At 35.4% G+C, this 22,927-nt stretch overlaps 1 protein-coding gene across 1 annotated transcript in view; it reads right to left on the reverse strand.

Annotated features, from left to right (window-relative positions):
- LOC125665464 (dynein heavy chain domain-containing protein 1-like) overlaps nucleotides 1–22,927 on the reverse strand; it is a 103,069-nt gene that overhangs the window by 40,172 nt on the left and 39,970 nt on the right. Inside the window, exons 42-61 of the mRNA XM_056152183.1 lie at nucleotides 22,692–22,804; nucleotides 19,118–19,237; nucleotides 18,614–18,752; nucleotides 16,357–16,556; nucleotides 15,797–15,934; nucleotides 14,787–14,898; nucleotides 12,690–12,979; nucleotides 11,539–11,739; nucleotides 10,728–10,763; nucleotides 8,956–9,153; nucleotides 8,401–8,671; nucleotides 7,512–7,677; nucleotides 6,466–6,701; nucleotides 6,046–6,220; nucleotides 5,215–5,404; nucleotides 4,314–4,412; nucleotides 3,570–3,792; nucleotides 3,071–3,202; nucleotides 2,672–2,850; nucleotides 1,146–1,332 (exon numbers count right to left, since the gene is read on the reverse strand). Coding sequence (XP_056008158.1) covers nucleotides 1,146–1,332; nucleotides 2,672–2,850; nucleotides 3,071–3,202; nucleotides 3,570–3,792; nucleotides 4,314–4,412; nucleotides 5,215–5,404; nucleotides 6,046–6,220; nucleotides 6,466–6,701; nucleotides 7,512–7,677; nucleotides 8,401–8,671; nucleotides 8,956–9,153; nucleotides 10,728–10,763; nucleotides 11,539–11,739; nucleotides 12,690–12,979; nucleotides 14,787–14,898; nucleotides 15,797–15,934; nucleotides 16,357–16,556; nucleotides 18,614–18,752; nucleotides 19,118–19,237; nucleotides 22,692–22,804 — 3,405 coding nt within the window. The remainder of the gene's footprint in view (nucleotides 1–1,145; nucleotides 1,333–2,671; nucleotides 2,851–3,070; nucleotides 3,203–3,569; nucleotides 3,793–4,313; nucleotides 4,413–5,214; nucleotides 5,405–6,045; nucleotides 6,221–6,465; nucleotides 6,702–7,511; nucleotides 7,678–8,400; nucleotides 8,672–8,955; nucleotides 9,154–10,727; nucleotides 10,764–11,538; nucleotides 11,740–12,689; nucleotides 12,980–14,786; nucleotides 14,899–15,796; nucleotides 15,935–16,356; nucleotides 16,557–18,613; nucleotides 18,753–19,117; nucleotides 19,238–22,691; nucleotides 22,805–22,927) is intronic.

Below are 22,927 nucleotides of genomic sequence, written 5' to 3' on the forward strand. Positions count from 1 at the left end.
CGGTGTAGGATACATAAGGATGTTTTGATAAACGTTGCTTTTTCTGCATTCGTTTGGACCGCCATTTTGTTCAACTTTAAAACAATGCGTTCATGTAAATTTCTCTCAATAACTCGTTCCGGTTCGTATTCAACATTCGTATTTAAAAAAATAACAAAACATCGTTTTTATTAAGTTCTCTAATTACACAATACACAACACAATAAAAAAAAATCCCACCCAAAAAACAACAAAACTATAGACACAAAACGCACACGATACCCAACACTTACACACTTCTCACCAACGATAAACATGCACGGAGAACAATTTAAGCGCAATCCACATAAAAAAAAATATAATGATGCACGAAGATTTCATTTATAACACTAAATGATGGCACTAAAATCACGTGCGCATCAAGGGATTTTAAAATATTCACTGAAGTAAATGCCGTGCACGAGTCGGCCGATAGATTGGTGTATGTATGGACGAGAGTTACGAACACCAAAGCTGCATGTCCAAACAACGAACAATTTTTTTAATTGAACACCTTTAGTCATCTATGTCCAAGCAGTTACCCAAGCGGTTGTAACATTGCTACGATAAATCTTTCTTGTTTGGTACCAAAGCTGTCCGTGAATAGAGTTTTAATAGCGAAGGTAATCACACTATGCTGAACACGCAGGTGGTTGAGAAATTATTTCTTTGATTATCAAAATATGTAAAATGAAGTAAATTTCATAGAGTACAATTTCTAAATAAACATTATTTAATTGTTTATCACTGGCTTCTATACGGGGTATTCACCTGTATTGATGTCACTAGATCTATCGAAGCGTGATCAGTCGAGCGTCTCTAATCCCCAAACAGACCAGGAAATTTACGTGGTGACTGCCTCGGGCAGTCAAGGTGTAAATGGCTTATTATTTTGAGAATCATTATTGAATAATTAGGGGTTTATTACGTTTTTGTCGGAATTTTTACAACGTAATACCGAGTCCCGGCATTTTAGGACAACGTAATAACGAGGTCTATTTTATATAGGTTTGTTAAGAAATGGTTTTGTGCTTTGAAATTCCAACGTAATATGCGGACTAACGTAATAAAGGGGGAACGTAATAACGGGGTTCCACTGTATATATATACTGATAATACACACTTACTCGAGTCACTATCCCCTTTTTTTCTTCTCATCATTTTTCTTGTCCTTGACCTTGGTGACATTAAAAGAATCCCATGTATGACCCTAGCCACATCGTGAAGGTTGAATACGTAGTGGGCTTGTGTTGGGGTGGGTCTGAGTTTCTCCTTAATCTTATGATAAATTTCTAATAATCCCAGCGTCATTGCCTGCAAAGAGAAGACACAACAACTCACAGTACTGTTTCATCCTATCTCCTGTAACAAACACGTCGTCTGTTAATTTGTAAAACATGTACGCTTCAGTGTGGTTGGTCCTTGTTCAAAATTTACGTTATTATGTGGTCAATATTTATTTCATGATGGTATATTTACATTATGTGGTCAATATTTATTTCATGATAGTATATTTGTTATTATGTGGTCAATATTTATTTCATGATGGTATATTTACATTATGTGGTCAATATTTATTTCATGATGGTATATTTGTTATCATGTGGTCAATATTTATTACATGATGGTATATTTATATTATGTGGTCAATATCTATTTCATGATAGTATATTTGTTATTATGTGGTCAATATTTATTTCATGATGGTATATTTACATTATGTGGTCAATATTTATTTCATGATAGTATATTTGTTATCATGTGGTCAATATTTATTACATGATGGTATATTTATGTTATGTGGTCAATATCTATTTCATGATAGTATATTTGTTATTATGTGGTCAATATTTATTTCATGATGGTATATTTACATTATGTGGTCAATATTTATTTCATGATGGTATATTTACATTATGTGGTCAATATTTATTTCATGATGGTTTATTTACGTTATGCAGTCAATATTTATTTCATGATGGTGTATTTACGTTATGCAGTCAATATTTATTTCATGTTGGTATATTTTCATTATAATGCAGTTATCATAATATTTTTTACATGATGGTAAATTTTCTGGAAAAAAGTCCTTATAAAATTTTGAAAAAGAACTTTCACAAATACTGGTTTTAATACCATTTTCATGCTAGATGATAGGTCAATTCTGAATATTAAAGTATATACACTACATATATTTCCATTTTCGCAGTACAATGAATTATTGGGTGAATGTAAATTTTTGCTTTGTTCTTTTCTGACGATTGTTAACATCTATTTCAATAATCTCTGCATAACCAGGCAAATTAATACACATCAAAATATGACAGACCATCTCTTTATCCTTGATTTCATATATTTAGCATCCTCTGCTTTTTACCCCGGAGAATCCCGTGGGGATTCAGGTTAGAATAGGTCCTCAGTACCCTTTGCTTGTTACAAGAGGCGACTAAATGGGGCGGTCCTTCGGATGAGACCGCAAAAATTGAGGTCCCGTGTCACAGCAGGTGTGGCACGATAAAGATCCCTTCCTGCTCAAAGGCCGTAAGTGCCGAGCATAGGCCTAAATTTTGCAGCCCTTCACCGACAATGGTGATGTCTACAAATGAATGAAAAATTCTCGAGCGGGATGTTAAACAATATACAAGTAACTTACCCTGGAGAGTTCAAAGTGGTGGTCAATGGAGTACGTGGGAAACTCCTCCAGCCAGTGTTGGATGTTTCGCCCATGCATGGACATCAAGACTTCCGTCGTCGGGGTGAACAGGGTGAAGTTGATAAAAAGACGAGTCAGACGCGAAGACATCACATGACACGCTGTACCCAATCCTGCTCCTGAACACAAGAGAAGAAGAATTACAGTCACGCTGTCTATATAGACAGATTTGAGATTTAATGAATCCGGCTCAGAAAAAGCTCTATAATTCATGGAACAAAACAGCAAAATTATCTTTATTGTGAAAAACAAATCTCCAGGAACTGAACACACCAGGAATATTGTTCACTATTGTGCATAGAATCACAGTTAAATTATCATCAGAGGGGTGGATCTAACCTGGCACACTGGGCAGTGTGGTGGAGGCCAGAAACATGGCCTCGTCCATGCACTGGAATTCCAGTCGCCCCCTGTCATACGTTCCTTTCTGTGTTAGGATTTGTCTCAACAGCTCAAGAGGGGGTTGGTATCCTTCAATATAACATAACCATTACAATACATACCGTGATATATCTCCGCCCTATGTGAGAAATCTTTATGAGTTTTTTTAACTGTAGAACTAAAGCATCGAATCTTCTATTTTTTAATTCTTATCAATTCCATTTGATGAGAGCAATAATTCATTTGATGTGTGCAATAATTGAACTGATGATATCTTCAAACAATTAAAAATATCTTCAATCATTTGAGTTTATGTTGGCACTTCATATAATTTTGAAATTTTGAAAAAATTTCACAGAGCTTAATGATATCCTTCATGAACCTCTACATAACAATGAAACTGCATTTAGATATCTGTTACAACCAGCAGTATTCTTCTCTTTTGATATACACCCACCTCCCTCGGGATTGCTGGCTGCCATGTTGAGGTCATCAATAAAAAACAAGTGTGACTGTTTGCCTTTCGGGGCCTGAGGAATTTGCCCGGGGCCCGTGAGGGTGTTGGTGGCCCGGTGTTTGAGCTCCATGATCTGCCCCAGTATGGAGTTGAGGAAGAGTTGACTGCTCATTGCTTGAGACATAACCACTCGTGTGTGGGTTTGTTTTGGCAGCACCATGGTCTGTTGATAAGTTAAAATGATGCTTGTATATTCTTATTTCATGCAAGCACTTTTAAATATCATGAAATGACTCGTGTCTACGTCAAATGGCGAAAACATAAATTCGCAGGTGATCAAGATTCGAATCTTTACATGTATTTTAGCAATATAAAAATAAAATCGAATAATTCTAATTGGTGAGTGATGGTTCTCGCAAAATTAAGTGATAATAAATTCCTCGCGTACATCTAGGAAATCACAGTATTTGTTAAAATTAGAACTTCAGAGATCAAGATACACTGCAAAATAGAACTACAGATTTTTTAGCAGTTTGAGTGATCTTCCCATTATTCATATTTCATAGTGTTTGTTAAGGAGGAACAATTAATACATCATTATAATGGCCGACTTCCGTTTTGAGAATTTATTATCCATTCTGAATTACCCCCCCCCCCCCATTTCTACAAAACATGCATTTAGCTTAATTAAGCTTGTTTCTGAGCCTTACAAGTATCATGTACAAACATGTGACAGTATTTTACCTGCAGCAGCGAGGTTTTCCCGACCCCCGGCATTCCCGAGAGCAAGACCGGTTGGTGGGCCGACAACATCAACTCTACCATGTGTGTGTACTTTTCCACCTGGAAAAATAAATTTGTGTCCAATTATTGCAGTAAACAGCAACATTCAACACGATAACTGTACAATTTCCTCACATGAACTGCGTCTACTCAATCTGCAGTTTGTTTCTTAATTTCATGTAATGATAACATCTGATACTTTCATGATGATAGATTACACATCATACCTCTTCTTTAATGCTACTCAGATACATTGGATAAACATCTAGTTTCATTTTTAAATGATATTTATTCTACTTCCACATTTCTCTCCTTCAGTATTGTCATAAAACTATTACACCCCTCACAGATCCACCCCTCTCCTTCAATATTGTCATAAAACTATTCCACCCCTCACAGATCCACCTCTCTCCTTCAGTATTGTCATAAAACTATTCCACCCCTCACAGATCCACCTCTCTCCTTCAGTATTGTCATAAAACTATTCCACCCCTCACAGATCCACCTCTCTCCTTCAGTATTGTCATAAAACTATTCCACCCCTCACAGATCCACCCCTCTCCTTCAGTATTGTCATAAAACTATTCTACCTCTCACAGATCCACCCCTCTCCTTCAGTATTGTCATAAAACTATTCCTCCTCTTACAGATCCACCCCTCTCCTTCAGTATTGTCATAAAACTATTCCTCCTCTCACAGATCCACCCCTCTCCTTCAGTATTGTCATAAAACTATTCCTCCTCTCACAGATCCACCCCTCTCCTTCAGTATTGTCATAAAACTATTCCACCCCTCACAGATCCACCCCTCTCCTTCAGTAATGTCATAAAATTATTCCTCCTCTCACAGATCCACCCCTTACCTCTGGAGTAATAGTGAATCCTCCTGCCAGAATCTTCATCCGCTCCTGGGATTTGTCAGACCACCTAATAAAGGTTCCTGTACTCTCATCCAGGACGTAATCAAACACCGACGCTCCGATGGGAACCTTTATGGCGTGGCGAGCTCGATACAGGACGTCATTAGCAAACTTGCTAAATTTCTCTTTGTACCTACAGAATAGTTCCATTTCTTGATATTGATATATTGAAAATATCATGTATTTCCGCGCATATCAGTTCACTCACTATGAAGAATTGGTATTTCGAAAACACGTGGAAAGGCATATCAAACTCTTTTAAAGGATATATTTTCTTTTGATAATCAATTTCATTTGTTAAGATGATACAAATTTCCTGCTATCAGTTTTGATCTGATCTGTTTTACTGAAGTGAAGAAACCAACAGGAGATTGTTGGTTTGGTAGACTGAGCGTTGATTGTTTTCATCAAGAAACATTTGTCTATGATACATGTATTGAATTGAAATATTGAGCATCAAGTCAAAATGGATTGGATGATTATTGTACTGAAAAATTCATTTCAATATACAGCCCAATTGCAGAACATAATTTTTCATTTCATATACTTAGGTGCGAACTACACAGTTTGTTTTACATTAAAAAAAAAAAAGAAAAGAAAATCTTTTCAAACTTAATTAGCAAGAACAGGTCTAACGACAGACATGATGATAAATATAAAGTAAAATAATGTTTTGCTGCCGACGTTTTTTAAAAAATGTCATCAGAGCATGACTTTATAGTAGATATCTTCCAGAACCAAATATAGTGAATTTCATTTGTAACGATCACACACCTCTCATGTAGATGTCCCCCAAAGCTCCAGACAAATGCGTAAGCGAACATGCCCTTCATGTTTTCCATGTAATTGGGAAAGACGAGTTCGAGCTGCGAACTGCTGGTCATTCTGCTGACACTCTGCCGCGAGAGACTGCTGCTGGGCGTCTTACGAGGGGAGTCGATACCGGGATCTGTCATCGCATAAATCCAAACAAGTTTTACAGTAAACTAGTCATCATAATAAGCAGAAATCAAAATCAGAAATGGAAACAGTATATATACTATCAGGAAATGGACTCATCAATAATACCCATAATTTTCTTTAACATTACAATTTTAATTCACGTGAACCTTTACTTTTTTTCTCCTCTGAGACACAATGAGACATAACTTTGACACTTTCAGCAAATTCAGACGATCCCTCGTATAAGCTTACCCCCGAGGTCTAATGTTTTCTGTCGCCTCTCAAACTCCTCCCTCAGATACAGGCGATCAAGCAACACTGTCAATATTTTCAGGAATGTGCCCACTTCTTGGATCCCTGGGGCGACCTCATTAGAGGCCGCTGTGTCATGACCCACGTCTGTCAGTAGGGCTGGGCAGCAGTCTGACTTGAGAAACTTCAGAGTTGGTTGGAAGACGTCGGCCACCAGCTCGTCGAAGATCTTCATACTGTGAAATTAAGATGGACAATGTTTAATATTCATTGATATTTCAAGTCTTTGCGACTACTGGTACTTATGATGAATGGATAAAATTTATATAGCGCCTTATATAAAACAAATTACTCTTAGGTGCTTTACAAGGGTGAGGAAAGGAATGCAACAATAAAACACAATTAAATGACCATATAATATAAGATCTGTAAAATTTTCAAAATAAATCACTATAATTAAGAACGATAGCCAAAGGTTGTTTTCCTTTTACGTGTGTATATATTCCAGAACTAATGTAATATACAATTAACTATATGTTTATCTATTTTACAATACATACCTGTATATCATGTGACCCTTACCTGTAGCCTATATATATACATAATGTATATGTATATAACTGTTTGTACCTCGTGTACCAGTGTTCAGGCCTCAAGATTATAAACTGAGAATAGACTTAAAAGTCAACATTTTCATTACTTATATGTTAAGATTGATATCTAGCACATGTTTAGAATTACTAGTTTATAAATCAAATTAAATGCAAACATGTACAGAAAATTTTATCTGTTTATAAAAAATATTTCATAAGTTACTATTTGAAATTTAGACTTAAGAATATTTTCAGTTAATGGTCTTGAGGCCTGGTTTTGAGGGAATAAAGAATTGAATTTAAGATCTGAACGTCTGTACAAGTTTTGAATTTTAATGTACAGGAGTGACAGCGTGAATGGGGCGGAAAAAGCGTGAATTTTGTGCACAGTCTGTACGGGTCACAGGTCTGTTCATGCTGGCAGTTGTTTTAATAATCTAGCTACTATCTTACACAGAGGTGTTAATCATCCAGCGAGTTTTGGCATCCTTTGCCCAGCAGTCGTAAAGGTTCATCCAGGGTACGGTGTCCGGAGCAAAGTTCAGAATAGTGCACCTTGAGATCGTCGCCGGAGAAATGTTACCGATGTAACTAGTCTCAAACATCATTGCAGTAGTGTCTGAATAAGAAAAGGAAACAATCAGTTATTTATTAAATGTGTGTGTTATATATCTATCTATACCTATGTCTCCTCCTTGCCAAAACACAGGATGATTCCAATGTTGTTGAAAGTGTATTTATTGATCAAATCAACAATTCAATGGCAGGCCTGTTACATCATAAAAATACACATATCCAATACTCATATTTTACCGGTATTAAGAGAAATAGAGGTAACATGTGTGTGAATAGCCAATAAGAATATCAACAAAATAATGTGCAAAGGTGGGGTCATCACCCACAAGTTGAGAAGATCATGGATCTTTGAAACGATCCCAACAATATATATATATATATATATATATATATATATATATATACACACACACACACACACATGCACATTTTAGAAAAAATTCACCAGATGTTGATGAGTAGAATAATGCAGAGTTGTGTCCCTTTAAATGTGATCATGATTTATGTCTCTGTTTACAGTTTGACATTTTGATTGGATGACTATAGAAATGTTGCTTTCCCAATATATTTCTGTACTCACCACTGAGACTGATGTGTACTCATCACTGAGACTGATGTGTACTCACCACTGAAACTGATATGTACTCACCACTGAGACTGATATGTTGACTATGTACTCACCACTGAGACTGATATGTACTCACCACTGAGAATGATATGTTGACTGTACTCACCACTGAGATTGATATACTGATTGTACACTCACCACTGAGACTGATATGCTGACTGTTGGCCAGGGAAAGTTTTAATTCTTCATCGAACAGCGTGTTCAGACTTTCCGTCCACACCGGATGCATCACCCCATCCAGCACGATCCACCTCAGCAAGATGGAGGGTAGCTCCTGTCCCCCGCGGGCCTTGCGGTCCTTCTGTCCAGCAATGTAGTTACGGACTGCCTCGCACAGAAAGCCCGAGTCCTGCAGAATCTTCGGAAACAAACCGCCTTTCCACATTCCATTGTCATAAGAACCGAGAAACTGAAAACATCAATTATTCTAATCAACCTTAGAAACTATGATGTTTTAATTATTCCTGGCCTAGAGGTTATAAAACTTATAAAATTATTCTTGAACTTGAATGGAGTACTTGCTCAAGATTTTTCGAGTATGCTTGGAGCTTGCTCAGAGTTTTACTCAAAACAAACATGGCTGAGTTTGAGTATGAGTACAGTAAAAGTTTTATAACCTCCAGGCCTGAAAACTTTAAATGGCAAAGATTTACATTAGAAAAAGAAATCTGTAGATATTTAGGAAGCACATGCCTCTTGTGGAGAGAGGGCTGTTGGATTGAGTGTCACGACGTTGATTTTGGGGTGTTCTGCGTACTCTTGTGGTTTAGGGGGGTGTTGCATCTCATTAATGGCTTCCGTAACCTTCCCTAATATCGTGGTAATGCGTTTCATCTTCTTGCCAGCCTGAGACATTTCAGTCTTTGCGGACGGGTCAATCGCAGCCAAAAACTAAAGGAAAAAGTTTTCAGACTATAAAAATTGGAAAAAAACCCACCATCAGATCAATTTTATCGACACCACACAGCAATTCACATTGTTCTCATACATAAAATAAGTGATGTCCAAACCAAAGTTGTAACTGCTCAATGAGAATTCAGAAAATTTTCAATCTACTTTCTACATAGGAAAAATCAACTGTATATGTGCCTCTATTTCAAAAAAAAATCTAGGTGTTGGCAACTCTTGTATAAAGAAGGCAAGCTGCTCCAGTTTTCTGGTTTGAAATCAAGTTACATTACACCTATACATAATATCATATACATAACTTCCTGGTCTGAAATCAATATTACACCTACATGTAATATCATATATGATTTCCTGGTTTGAAATCAACATTACACCTATATGTAATATCATGCATAACTTCCTGGTTTGAAATCAACATTATGCCTATATGTAATATCATGCATAATTTCCTGGTTTGAAATCAACATTACACCTATATGTAAATATCATGCATAACTTCCTGGTTTGAAATCAACATTATGCCTACATGTAATATCATGCTTAACTTCCTGGTTTGAAATCAACATTATGTCTACATATAATATCATATATATATACCCTGCAAGTAAAAGAAATTACAGTTTCCAGTCTTGAATTTGACTGTAAATCATCACATATCAGTGAATGGGTTATTCACCATGTGAATACTATATAATATCATTCGTTTATTGTAATTAATTGTTGTAATTAAACACAAATGTATGATGATAATGAATTATTGTAAGCTAGCAAATTTAATATGCATAAGCTACAGCAGCCTTAATTAATTAATGATTTACATTGTAGCTCATACACAATTAGCTTATAGAAGTGGTAACATGTTACAAATTGACTTGCTGGATATGAATTACAAGACATATTAATTAATATTCCTTAAAAAACATATACCAATCTATATATAATTCTCCTGTTAGTATTTACAAACATGCAATCTGAAGTAGCTTGCATACTCCTTAAGAGTTCTCTGTCAGCTGTAGAGCTGTTGAGATTGCGATATTTTCTCCACCCATGCCAATAGTACATAAATTTACAATGAAACATTCAGAAAGCAACATATTGCATTTGACTATAATGACCACACCACAGAGAATGAAGAGCAAGGGGCATTTAGAGAAAGTACAGAGTATAGGCCAAAGAATGGGGGTGGGGTGGGGGGTGGGGGTGGAGATCCGATCCGAACTTATAAATAGGGAAGGTCAAACAAACGCATTCACATGCTTATTCTGTAAACATTTTGGGAATTTATTTTTTATGATTAGGCTTAGCATTCTTCTGAATATACAATAAATCCTGTTTCTTTATTGTATGGTTACATGATGGGTGTAGTGGTTAAGTTAAGTTACATGCATTAAAGAAAAATTACAAGAGTGTCACCCTGCAAGTGATATGGATTAGCATAGTACAACAAAAACAGACAAAATGCACACAAATTAGGTCAGGAAAAGCACAGCTATCGATCCAGTCAATCCCTTCTGTTCAGGTCACATGATCTGGGATTGACCAATCAAAACACTTACTACATCATCTGCCAATTCTGGTTCATTTTCCACGTCCTAACGAAAGAGTTTAATGTTGATAAAAAATTTCATAAGACAAACAAGACAGAATGATATACATGGTAAATATAAATGGAAATGAGAGGTGGTGTTTATAGGTTACAAGTATGTGTTGTCCATAACACTTAGCTGGTCATTGTACATCTTTAAATTTTCACATAAAACAGAGAATTACTCTACATAGAATCAATGTCATACAGTTAACCGCCCCACATAGAAAGTATTACATAACCAATCATTGGAATTTTTCCTCCCAATCTAAAACATGTGGCTTTTCTAAAGCATTAACAGTTCTTTTCAGCAGCATTTAAAACATGTTAGATTTAATGCAAGAGATTTTGAAGAAATCTAATCAGGGTTTTGTTGTCATATTGGACATTTTTAAATTCAGTGCGAAATATTTTTCTGATTGAGTTACTGGCACAATTTCATTACAGAGCACCTCTAGCTATGAATTTTGTACGAGTTACAGAGTTTTAAACACTGTGTTACGTCAATGATGTCACAATACGTACATTTATATAAATCTATATCATTATCAAAGCATTTCTTTTACTGTAGATACAAAAGAGCAGCAAGGACAGGCATGATTGAATAGATGTGGATATTTTGACGAACAAATTCTACAACCATTTTACCTAAAGATAGCTTTTTATTGGGGGTGGGTTGTTAACCACATCTGTGATTTAACAACTAGGTACTCATTGACATTTAACTCTATATGCTACAGATATGAAATATTCCAGCTAAAAAAGCCATTCTCCAACATTACCTTCAGTTTGTTTTTAGCATAGTAAATGAGATCTCGGTTTGTGGTAAGCTCATCCTTTGAATGATCTGGCGCAAACAACAGGAAGTTGAGACGATTGGTTGCTCTGGCTAGCGTCTGACTGCAGGTTGTTTTTCCACTGCCTGCTGGACCAATCAGAACCACTGCCTTCTTTAGCTGCAGAGCAGAATTCAGCTGCATAACCTAAGCGGAAAAAAAAAGAAGAAATAAATAAATATAAGAATGAGAAAATTGGACAGTTACCAGCATCTGTAAACCACTTTTATTTGTGAATAATTGATCAGACACACATTCACAACAATAAATGAATGGTTCATAACAACAAATATTTAAGGAATGAAAGTAATTCTTATTTGTTTTATACGATATAAAGTAAGTTGGGGCAGTTTACGCATTCTAAACCACGAAGTGGTTTATTAAATTGCGTAAACTGTCCAAACTTACTTTATATCGTATAAAACAAATAAAAATTACTTTCATTCCTTATAATTTAATAAATCGCGTTTGATATTATTTGATGGATAATTTGAAAGAAAATATCAATTTTGTATGACGCGGACCAATATCGCCATAGCAACAAAATGGAAACTGAACGGTCAAACATATTGTGACGTCGTCATATAGCGGGACTAAAGAACAACTTTGTTTATATGATATAAAGAATGTTGATAAAGTCAAATGAACCAATCAAATTGCATGTAACAAGTAAAATCAAATTATAAACAAAATAAGGTTGTGTGTAAATCAATGGGATATTTCCAGAATGTGCATGAACAAAATGTTGGTTTAATGTGATCATATCCAATCCCTGCATCATCCAGCCTGCAATCATGCATGGACTGTAAATTTGCTTGGGAAACTTGCTTAATAATAATAATACATGATGAATTACGTAACTAATAATAAAACGTTAAAACCTGCACTAAATTTTAGTTGGGATACACAATGTGTTGGAATAAACAGTGTAAAAACAATGAAAATATGGAATTGTGAATGAAAATAAGGGGCATTCTGCCTAATGAAAAGGATTGCACAGGTGTCAGATTAGACATTTTTCACTGTATCTCCTACACAAAGTCTCAGATAATCCTAATGACAACCTTGAACCCTGCATTAATCACATGACCTCTAACCTTCTGAACAATCCCTGGTGTGTCTTTCAGGTGGTCCTCCTTCAGCTGATCATGAATGGCCTCCATCAGTTGATTGTCGTAGTCGTGTTGTAGAGTTTTCCTGGCCGTGCTGGGGAACACGTCCCTCAGAATGTTATCAAACACGCAGTAGTCTTCAGTATTCTCCATGCTCACTCTCACCACCATCCTCAGGGCGTACACGAGCGTGTACTCCTCCCACTGCCGAGGGTCCACCGGAGGGGCCTCTACTGGGGACGTGGGCGACTGCTTCCTTTCTTCAACATTATGATCTGTTAATTATTTTAAAAAAGAACTCTCAATGAATTCATTGTTCAGTCCCTGTGATAGATACTTTTGCAAAGTTTTGCCAGTTTGCCAAAAGTCACGTTTGAAGTACATACATAATGATACACTATATACATACAAGGAAATATTTGCCCTGTAACAGTTTTACTTATGCACATCGCAGGGGCGGATCCAGGAATTTTTGAAAGGGAGGGGGATTCTACCATTAATTTTGGTTTTCAAATGGGGGTGGGGTTCCACTCTTCAAATGCGTTTTTTAAATCTTATTTTTAAGCAAAATTTTTCTGACAAAAAGGGGGGTTTTTCCAACCCACAGAACCTCCTCTTTGGATCCGCCACTACATCGGTATATGCTTCTATGAGGTTTAAACTTGCTCAATGCTGTTTTTAGCTAGTGGTGAATAAATTCATATTGTCACTGATTTAAATCCACCCATTTAAACATCATCAGATACCCTCTACTCTAAAATAAAACAGGCCAGGACAAAACCATCCCTTTATGATGAGATATTGCTACATTTGTTAATATCTTGGACCCTTTATGATGAGATACTGCTACATTTGTTAATATCTTGTACCCTTTATGACGAGATATTGCTACATTTGTTAATATCTTGGACACTTTATAATGAGATATTGCTACATTTGTTAATATCTTGGACCCTTTATGATGAGATATTGCTACATTTGTTAATATCTTGTACCCTTTATGACGAGATATTGCTACATTTGTTAATATCTTGGACCCTTTATAATGAGATATTGCTACATTTGTTAATATTTTGTACCCTTTATGATGAGATATTGCTACATTTGTTAATATCTTGGACCCTTTATAATGAGATATTGCTCCATTTGTTAATATCTTGTACCCTTTATGATGAGATATTGCTCCATTTGTTAATATCTTGGACCCTTTATGATGAGATATTGCTACATTTGTTAATATCTTGGACCCTTTATAATGAGATATTGCTCCATTTGTTAATATCTTGTACCCTTTATGATGAGATATTGCTACATTTGTTAATATCTTGGACCCTTTATAATGAGATATTGCTCCATTTGTTAATATCTTGTACCCTTTATGATGAGATATTGCTACATTTGTTAATATCTTGGACCCTTTATAATGAGATATTGCTTCATTTGTTAATATCTTGGACCCTTTATAATGAGATATTGCTACATTTGTTAATATCTTGTACCCTTTATGATGAGATATTGCTCCATTTGTTAATATCTTGGACCCTTTATAATGAGATATTGCTACATTTGTTAATATCTTGGACCCTTTATAATGAGATATTGCTACATTTGTTAATATCTTGGACCCTTTATGACGAGATATTGGACAACACTTGTGTTTATTCCAATCCGAAATGAAGATAGTTTCAGCGAATGCAAGACTATTGGTTTACCACATTACACACAGTAGATAAGAATATCAAAGACAGTAGGGCCTCTGCCTCTGTTGATTCAAACAATACAGTAAAACACACTTATTACGAACATGCTCATACCAAATTCACACTTATTCCAAAATGATATTCATTCCTCTATGAGAAGAAAATAATGAAAATTGCATGGGATATAACTAAGGTTGGTTATAACGAACTGTTTTTTGCTGGCCCTGAATGTTCATTATAACCAAGTTTTACTGTATTTGCTGTTAACCACATTTATAAAGGCTCCTAGATGTTTTTCTGTATTTGCGATATGTTAACCACATTTATAAAGGCTTCCAGATGTTTTTCTGTATTTGTGACATAGATTCCAGATGACTCTCACCTTCAGCTGTGATGTCGAGGGCAAATCTTTGGTCTCTGACCTTGGTGGCAGCGACATCCAGAACTAGCTTGATGTCCTTTAAGCCAAACTGGTACAGCGCTCTCCTAGGAAGCTGTGAACATAAGATAAGACACTGTATTCTGACACCATCACTGACATCACCACTGACATCATTAATGACATCACCACTGACAACATTACTGACATCATCACTGACACCATTATGGACATCACCACTGACAACATCACTGACATCACCACTGACAACATCACTGACATCACCACTGACATCACCACTGATGTAAGATAGGCTTGTCCAGTTTGAAATAGTCTTGTTATTTTGTGAGGCCAAGATTCATGGCAAAGCCTCCATCTAGACCATGAATCTTGTCCCCTTGGTGATATTTCACTATTTCAAACTCGTTGAAATCAATGAATTTAATGGACTGTAGTAGTTAGGGCTATACTAGCCATATATATCGGCCTGGGTAGCTCAGTGGTTATAGCAACTGATTTAGTAATCCAGGGGTCCTGGGTTCAGCCTAAAATCTTCTCCTTTCCGATATATATATATATATATATATATATATATATATATAACAGATGCACTCTCCTCTGTGGAGGCCTGATTATGTTCCTATTGTGGACAGGGCATATTCCCACTAATTGAAATCCGGCCCCACCACACAGTAGAAAGTGAATAATCATGATTAAAGGTGAGTAAGTTCACAACCATGGGAATACAAAACTGTGAACTAGTTTTATTTTTTTTTTTATCTCAAACACAGTTCACCCCCTTCCCCCATGAAAGTAAATGCATTTACAGTATATCATGAAGCGTAAGAAAAAGGTACTACAACAAAGCTTTTTTCCAGGCACTAAAAATAGCCTCTTTTTGATTGACTGAAAAATAACTATGCAGTATGCATTTAGATAAATTAGTATTAGCAAAGTTAAAATATATCTTTTTTATTCAAAATCAAAACTTATCTAAAGATCCTTTCATTTACCTGTAGCCTTAACTGCTCAAAAAGGAAGGTCAGCTTTCTGGTCCACAGTTTAATCTCTTGGTATCCATGGAAACAGAAAAACATCTCCACAATGAATTTAAAGTCGGGGACAATCATGGCACATGGTCTCATCAACAACTGCAAAACACAAGATATTCTTATTACACGTACTATCAATATTTTCTAATAAACGAACCCCAATATAAATATATAAACATTTGTGTACCGCTTGCACGAATCCCAATATAAACATAAACATTTGTGTACTGCTTGCACGAATCCCAATATAAACATTTGTTTACCGATTGCATGGACACAATATATACTTTCTTTCTTTTTTGAATTTCCTTCTCTATAAACTGTCTTACCGTTATGCCCTCTGGGCCCAAAATTGGAATAAACTTATCTTATACACCAATAATATGGCGAATTTATCACTAAACTTAATAAATCATTACATTTCACTCAAAGGAAACCCCTCCCTTTGGAAAGGTCTCTTATGTATTTTATCAAACTGTTTATATCTTTCTTTTTATTTTGTTAAACTTGTGTTTTCATACCTTGAATGACTCTGGTATCTGTGAACCAACAGCACTGCCGTTACTGAGAGTCATGAAGCAGCCAAAGTTGGTACTGGCCTGGATGAGTTTTCCGTTAAACATAATATTACCCAGAATTCTGTGCACATAGATCGTGTCATTCAGTAGCTTGCTGTAATCAGGAGTTGCTGATTTTCTTCCACCTCTCAGTTTTACATGCTCTGTAACATACAGTCCGCAGTCATTGTCAAGAAATGAAAGAGAGGCTCCAATCAGCTTCAATCATAGAACTTCAGATTGCATTTACAATGGTAAACAAAAAAACCAAAAAAAATTACACCGAACACACAAAAATGATACGTACAAAAATGTGCCTGATTAAAACCCTTCTACCCAATTCAAACTAAAACATTTAATGCACAGTCCTGATGTACATACACAGGCTTTACAATCAGTTCACAAAGCTATGAAAATTGTGATCAAATCTTGACAAACAGCAACTTTGTGGCATTAGGTGATAACTCAGTATTGCATATTAAATATGCTTGTGCATTCTATTCCGACCATTAATTTGCAAATAAAAGATTATTAAAAAGACATTGTATATCTCACTGGTGAACGTATAAACCATAATACAATTTCGCTATTTTGACCTTGACATTTCACAAATGACCTCATTAGAGGATTTGTAAATGGCCCTTTAGATGTGTAAGTTGTTTGTATAACTCCTTGTGACCTTGACATTTGTCCCTATGGCTCTTTTGTTAAATCATAACTCAAACACAGGTCATAAAGGCAATATCTATATGATATATTTATCATCTAGACACCTACTAGGCTGTTCTAAAGATTCCAAATGACCTTGACCTAATTAATATGCCTTAAGTCCAAAAATAAGACAAATTCCTCCTGTCCAAAGGCACTTCTTTTGATGTCCATTTTGTATGACCATAAAGAAGGTCTAGTATAATGTTACAAAGAAATGGCAAGTACACATGTTTCAAGCATTTTCTCTCAATGTCATCGTGCTTATGCAAAATGACTTGGATCAAGATCATGCCACACCATAAAATCATAAGAAACTTTTGTGCTGAATGTATATTGTTTTTTCCTTACAAGTATCGCAGATTTTATATTTTTCCCTCCCCGATTTGCTTGCCTCGTTTTACGTCCCATTTTAGAATTTTTCCTTCATGTCGAGACATCACCAGCCGTTTGACCTATGCCTGGTGCTTACTGCTGCCGCAGTGAGGGCTCTTATCATGCAAATGTTTTCTGTGACACTGGACCTCCATTCTTAAGATCATATCCGAAAGATTCATGAATTTCACATCTAATGCTGAATGCTTGACGAAAGAACAGTCAGTACTCATGTTAGATATCTTCAGTTTGATGCAGCACCGGAATCGAGAATTGAACCCGGGCCTCCTGGTTGTTGAACCCAGGCCTCCTAGTTGTTGAGCCCGGGCCTCCTAGTTGTTGAACCCGGGCCTCCTGGTTATGAAGCAATTAAGCCCTCTATAACCTTTAAGCTACTGTGACTGGTTTTTTGTCTTTGTGACCTTACATAAGATCATGGCACAGTCTTCAGTCTTTGTGTTGTCTCTGATACACTGTAAAGTCTATAGACACGGTTGTACTTACAGATGACCTCTACAAATGACCTCTACATGGACTTATGTAAGAAGGGGGGAGGGGATAAAGAATCAGCTTATGTTCAAGATGGGTGACAGTCACAGGGGCCAGAGGAGTAAGGTCAAAGTCAAACCTAAATAACAAAGTCAAAGGTAAAAATTACAATGGGTAGATGCAAGATATGCTTGTATCACTTCAAAAATCAAGGCCAAAGGAACATCAGTTTCCGAGTCATAAGTTGATAACAGTACAAGTGGGTAAATTAATGGTCAATTTTAAGGTCATGATTTTGTGCCGCAAAAATAATGTGTAATTTAGAATGACAAATGCTGTTTTTGTATCTCATGACAAACATTAATCCACACAACCTTTGTGTACTTACCCAGTGTATCATCTGTTTAGTTAGACATTGATAATGAAACAGCTAAGTAAAAACATACATAGAGCTTCATCCATCTACCAATAACATATCCTATCATCATCAATTTAACAAAATTAACTCAGATCTAAAGAGAGGTAATAGAAGATGCAAGATCAACTATATAGAGTAAACTCATTATTTTCTCATCCATAGCACTGTAAATTTAAAGCTATAAACTTCAATTTTTTAAACATTAAATCCTTTACAAAGGGTCAGACTAACCATAGAAAAGAGGCGGGGGTTTGTTGTTTTTGTAGAACTCTGACTCCTTGATTTCAATCTCCTTCTCGATGGAGTGTCGCCGCCGGCGGTCTTTCTCTGAGACCCAGGTGTCCTCAAAGTAGGTCACGAGGCCCTTCTCCTGGTTTGCCAAATTTCATCAATTAATTATAATTACTATCATTGTTTACATTTATATACATATATTTCTCCAGCCAGAGTTCATCAACAACACTTTTCTCCTATATTATCTTGTATATGTATATTTTATATCTAAATACAAATCCAATTTCATTTTTATCTTATCCCATTTCATTTTTTTTTCATATATTCAATATATATTTTTAACTACCATGTAATTCCGAGGACGTTAAACGAGGCTTTTACTTAAGCACGGCAAACACACGATAACCAGTTATCAGTACTAATCTAATAAATTCCAATTATCTCGAGTTCTACCTCGATCAAATGCATTACAAAATCACAGATTTAAAAACAGAATTTTACATTAAAGCCATGAGGGACTGTCTTCTGCCTCTCCAGCCCGGGCTGGGCTTCCTGGGTGGGCATCGGATGTAAGGTGGTCAGGGAGTTACGACGGATGACCTTGTCTCCCAAGCCCATCTTCTGTAAATTCAAACAACCACACATTTACATACATACACACAAGACATAAGGTTCACTGTATTGCACTCAGTCTTGCGTGACTAATTCAAAATTTACATACAATTTAATGGAAGCCATTAAATTCCAAATCCATTTCTGAAAATTTTGTTGAGAAATCAATATAGTGTGGGCTTTATCATTATCAGATTTTGAGTTCATTTAATGTGATGCAATATTCAGTGAAATTCCAATAACACATCATTCATTTTCATCAAGAAATCTACAGATGTTAAGATGATCAAAATTGGATTCAGTCTCAGAAATAAATTCTGGGAATTCCCAGTCATTTAAGAAAGTCAAAAATAGATAATGTAATATACAATCCAGAATAAGTTTCTTTAAACAAAATTTTATTCAAAATATACATGTACATCATGCTTATTTCTGTATCTGCATGTACTGTAATATTTGTTACTGAATTTAACTGATTCGGTCCGGTGACACACAGCATGCAGTTGCCTTCACTACAGCAACAACCGCAAGCAAGAGAAAACATGTCCTCCACAGCAAAGTTTGCAGCAAAGCTATTATATAGTACAGGAAATACCAGCAGAGAGTGTGATTAAATTCTTTTTTCTTTTTGTTTGAATACATATATTGGTGTAGCAATTCTTCATCTCAACCAGTGGCGGATCTAGAGAGGTGTAAGGGGGGTGGGTGTGTGTGTGTGTGTGTGTGTCTTGGGGTGTTACAGAAATTTAACCGCTCTTTGGTTGTTAAGGAGGTACTCTACATCGTCATAATGGTCGACTTCCTTTTGAAACATGTATGAAAACATAAATATCAGCAATATTTGTATATTCCTTTTAAGAATCATCGCCTAACTGAGTAGCTCAGTAGGTTAGCTCGTCGACTGCTGAATTGTAGATCGCAAGTTTGAGTCCAGCAGGGGTTTTAAATTTTTTTCACATTGCTATCTACTAAAACTGTATTTTTTGACTAAATAAAGTAAATTTTAAAGTTTTCAATTTCAAAATATTGTTGTCCTCCACTTTTCATCCATATCAAATTTCTCTGGTGTAGCATACCTCCTTAATTTCTAACTTTTAAAAAAAGTAATTTTCTGCCATTTATGGGGTGTGCAATGCCTATCTCTGCATGAACAGAAAAAGGTACTGCCTTGGGTTACAACCCCCATCCACCCCATCCATTTTGAAAATTTCTAGATCCGCCCCTGTCAACAATAGTAAATTCCCTGTCCAACAGGAAAGCAGACACAAATGACTGTGCACATATCACTCAGTACTGCAATGTGCTTTTCTTTCTAATTGCAATTCAAAAGTAACATGCTATAGTCTTCTCACTTTAAAAGCTGCAATGCAGTTTATGCTAATTCTTTGAAGTATTTCTATAGTTATTTACCTGTTATAATTACATGTACTATTTCATTCAATAAACTGTACTTATAAATCAGATAATTCTGTTGAGCCTCACTATAGTATGACTAATACTATACGATAGTACTATATACCATTAACAAGGCACTATATTGCTAATTTTTTAAGTCTATAGAAGCAGTCTAATTTACAGCCTAAACCAAATAATAAAAAAAAAATAATCCCACAGGTCGTTTTTTTTTTAAACATTCAGTATTACATTAAATTTTATCTTTCACTGATTCTGTAAATAAGGAAATAAATATTGAGATAAATATGCGAGAATATAGAAAAACCTCCCATTTGTCAGTTTTTAATGTTTCGTATTTTCACATTGAAAATATTATATATCAGGCATTGAATAAATTAAAACATAACTTCATGCCATGGATCATATAAATCCACCCTGTCTAATTTTGGATGTTCTGAAGAGCTTCGATGACATTTAATTTCACCAAAAGAAAATGAGGGCGAAAAGGAATGAAGCATAACCGCGCATGAAAAAAGTTCCTGTAATCAGTAACAATGCCGCTACGGTTATATATAGCTATTATAACACATCATGTATATTTCCAAATTTACAGTATACTACAAAAAAATGTCATTCAGATATTTTTAAAGTTAAATACAAAAATCTATAGGCTTGTGCTATGGTTTGATTTTGGCTGCAAAATGACCTTACATTTATTTTGTCAGGGTCTATAATGTTGCTCTGTGATTGGATGAACATGTCACATGTTCAGTGCCAGCTATTTTTCTACAGCTGGTCGGTGGCAAAGATATAGATGACAATATGGTAGACACAGCTAAAATTCATGATGGAAATCAAACAAATTTCATAAATTCATTACAGGTATGTGTTTTTTAAGTAGAGTAGTGACTCTTTGTCCGTTTCTTCATTAAACAATAATTTCATGTACAAGAAGTAGAGGGTGTGTTTTAACTTGCCTCTTTTTGATATATTGTTTAATATTTAATCACTAGTGACCTAGTCCCTGACAAAATAAAACAGTCCACCTTGCCATCTATAGGCTTAATCAACCCAATATATTTCTGTAGACAGTCAGTAACAAACCTAATAACTAATAATAAACATGTCCTATCTTCAGTGCTAATCTTTCGTTCAGGCTAGTTACTCCAAATAGTTCAGGCTACTCCGAATAGTTCAGGCTACTTTGTAGGTTTGTATATATTGTAAATACAGAGATTCTCTTTTTCAATCTAACTACACAATTCATTTTTGATACAGAATTTCAGTGATGAGAAGTGATTCCCCAGACTCTGTAACCAAAGGAGCTACTCTAGCTTAAGTAAAAACCTACCATAGAAATTATCTGAAAATGGTCAACACAAGGGTTAATACAGGAACAAACAGGTTAAATCTACAACACTTACACATCAGAAATAGGTAATAATTCGTCAAATTTCAAAAACCCTGAAGTCCATTACATAAACATGAATTATGAAATATATGTGTATGTTAAAATGATATTATCTTAAGTGAATCATTTTTTTCAGAATTAAGACAAAAGTTCTATGGCTAAGTTCTTAACTTGTATATATGCATTTCAGGTTTTCACTTTCCCAATAACCTCAAGTATTTGCAGACTTTGATCAAGATCCGAGAATTTTTCAGACTATTGCCAAAGTTTAGTAGTATTGATCTCTCAATACAGTAGTGTTTAACTGGAATGATTGCACTACTAAATTTTGCTGTAAGCCGGATAAAAAATAATAAGAAAATATGGGTATTAATGAAAATAATGGATGAGATGAAGCAGTAAATAGTTAGATTAAATATAAGGAGAACAATTTCTTGTTTTATGAAAATTGTGAATACAAAAATCCCATTGTTAAGCTAAAACAATCCTAATACAAGTTATATGAAGATTAATGTATTAAAAAAGCTCATAATTTGATACACTGATCTATATTTCAAATTGAAAATCATAAAAAAAAAATCATTATATAAAAATGATAGCACACATTGATTTATGGTTATTAATAGAACCAAAAACTGGCTATAAGCAGTTACTGACCTTATCAAACCGAGGCTGGCCTCTGATCTTATACTGGTTTTCACTGGAGACTTCCAACGTCTTGAGAGCGGTTTTCAGGTAGTCTAAATGCTGGGCGGTGACAGACATCAAACCTGCAATTTTTTCATATCAATATTAACTCTGGATAGCAGAGCAGGCCATATACTTACATGTGGGTCAAGTGTTTTATAAAACTTAATTCTGTAACTACACAGGGAGTGACAACGGAAGAGAGA

This window comes from Ostrea edulis, chromosome 10 (genome assembly GCF_947568905.1).
Source record: "Ostrea edulis chromosome 10, xbOstEdul1.1, whole genome shotgun sequence".
Classification (NCBI taxonomy): Eukaryota; Metazoa; Mollusca; class Bivalvia; order Ostreida; family Ostreidae; genus Ostrea; species Ostrea edulis.